The 1,000-nt window shown below is 46.3% G+C and overlaps 1 protein-coding gene across 1 annotated transcript; it reads right to left on the bottom strand.

Annotated features, from left to right (window-relative positions):
* Positions 1–311: 311 nt before the first annotated feature.
* LOC107577459 (dexamethasone-induced Ras-related protein 1-like) lies at positions 312–993 on the bottom strand (the record flags this gene model as incomplete). The annotated part of the gene is made up of 2 exons (XM_016263533.1): positions 312–820; positions 927–993. Coding segments are annotated over 2 exons (576 nt in total), but the record flags the coding sequence as incomplete, so codon positions are not given.
* Between the last annotated feature and the right edge of the window lie 7 nt (positions 994–1,000).

Genomic DNA, 1,000 nt, shown 5'->3' with positions numbered 1-1,000 from the left:
TGTCTCTTTAGGATAACAATAGCAGGTTACCACTTTCTACAGTGTGGTTGACCAACCTCAGTGTTCCAAAAAACAACTCATTTGACCATCGAGTTGCTGATCCACCAGTTTACACCTGATAATGACCAGTTTTGACCATCTTAAGCCCGATTTTCCAACAGGGTTATAATAAATACATTTCACAAATACTTTGTCAATGTGTAGAATCTGTCCCATATGGTCCAGCCAGGGACTAATAGAATATAATAATTCTTACATCGTTGAATAATTATTATTCATAGGTTTGAAACAGAGTCCCTAGCGTTACTCTTTTACTGTATTTGACACCTCTCAATAGGTGTGCTTCGTTTAGTGGTGCTCGGGCCCATCACGCGCCGCAGATCGCTACTGAAACTCGGTCTGCGGGCGAGGGGGTGCACCGCGCCACACGGCTCTTTCATGGCTCTTTTGTTTCTCTTTCTGCTGCTCAGCGCTTGATACGTGTGGATGGAGATGTCTCGATGGAGAGAGGGTCTGGTTTCTGTGGGGAGCCCTCCCAGCACCGCCAGGGCCTCGAACATCTCCTCCATGTTGGTGCAGTCTTTGGCAGACACCTCAAAGAGGACACTTTCCTCCCCGAGAGACTGGCGGATATCGGAGTGCTGCACAGCTCTCGAGGAGTTTAAGTCCGTTTTATTGCCACAGATTATTATCGGAAGCTGTCTGTTTTCTTTGGACTTGGTCAGCTTGGATTTGGCAGTGAAAATCTCCTCGCGTAACGAGCAGATCTCCGTGAAAGACTCTCGGTCAGTTACGCTGAACACCAGCAGGAATATGTCACCTGTTGAAGGCATAAAGCACATGAAATTAGATCTTTGTAAACCACGGGCTATAATTAAACGATTTAAAGAACACCAATTGAGTAAAAACACGGTGCGCATACTGACCTGTCAGAATAGACAGTCTTCGCTTGGCCGGAAAGTCTCTCTCTTTGGACGCGTCCAGGATGTCTAACTGGTAT

This window comes from Sinocyclocheilus grahami, unplaced genomic scaffold (genome assembly GCF_001515645.1).
Source record: "Sinocyclocheilus grahami isolate Dianchi unplaced genomic scaffold, SAMN03320097.WGS_v1.1 scaffold6115.1, whole genome shotgun sequence".
In the NCBI taxonomy this organism is placed as follows: Eukaryota; Metazoa; Chordata; class Actinopteri; order Cypriniformes; family Cyprinidae; genus Sinocyclocheilus; species Sinocyclocheilus grahami.
The sequence above is the reverse complement of the archived record's forward strand: the minus strand, read 5'-3'. Positions and strand labels throughout refer to the sequence as shown.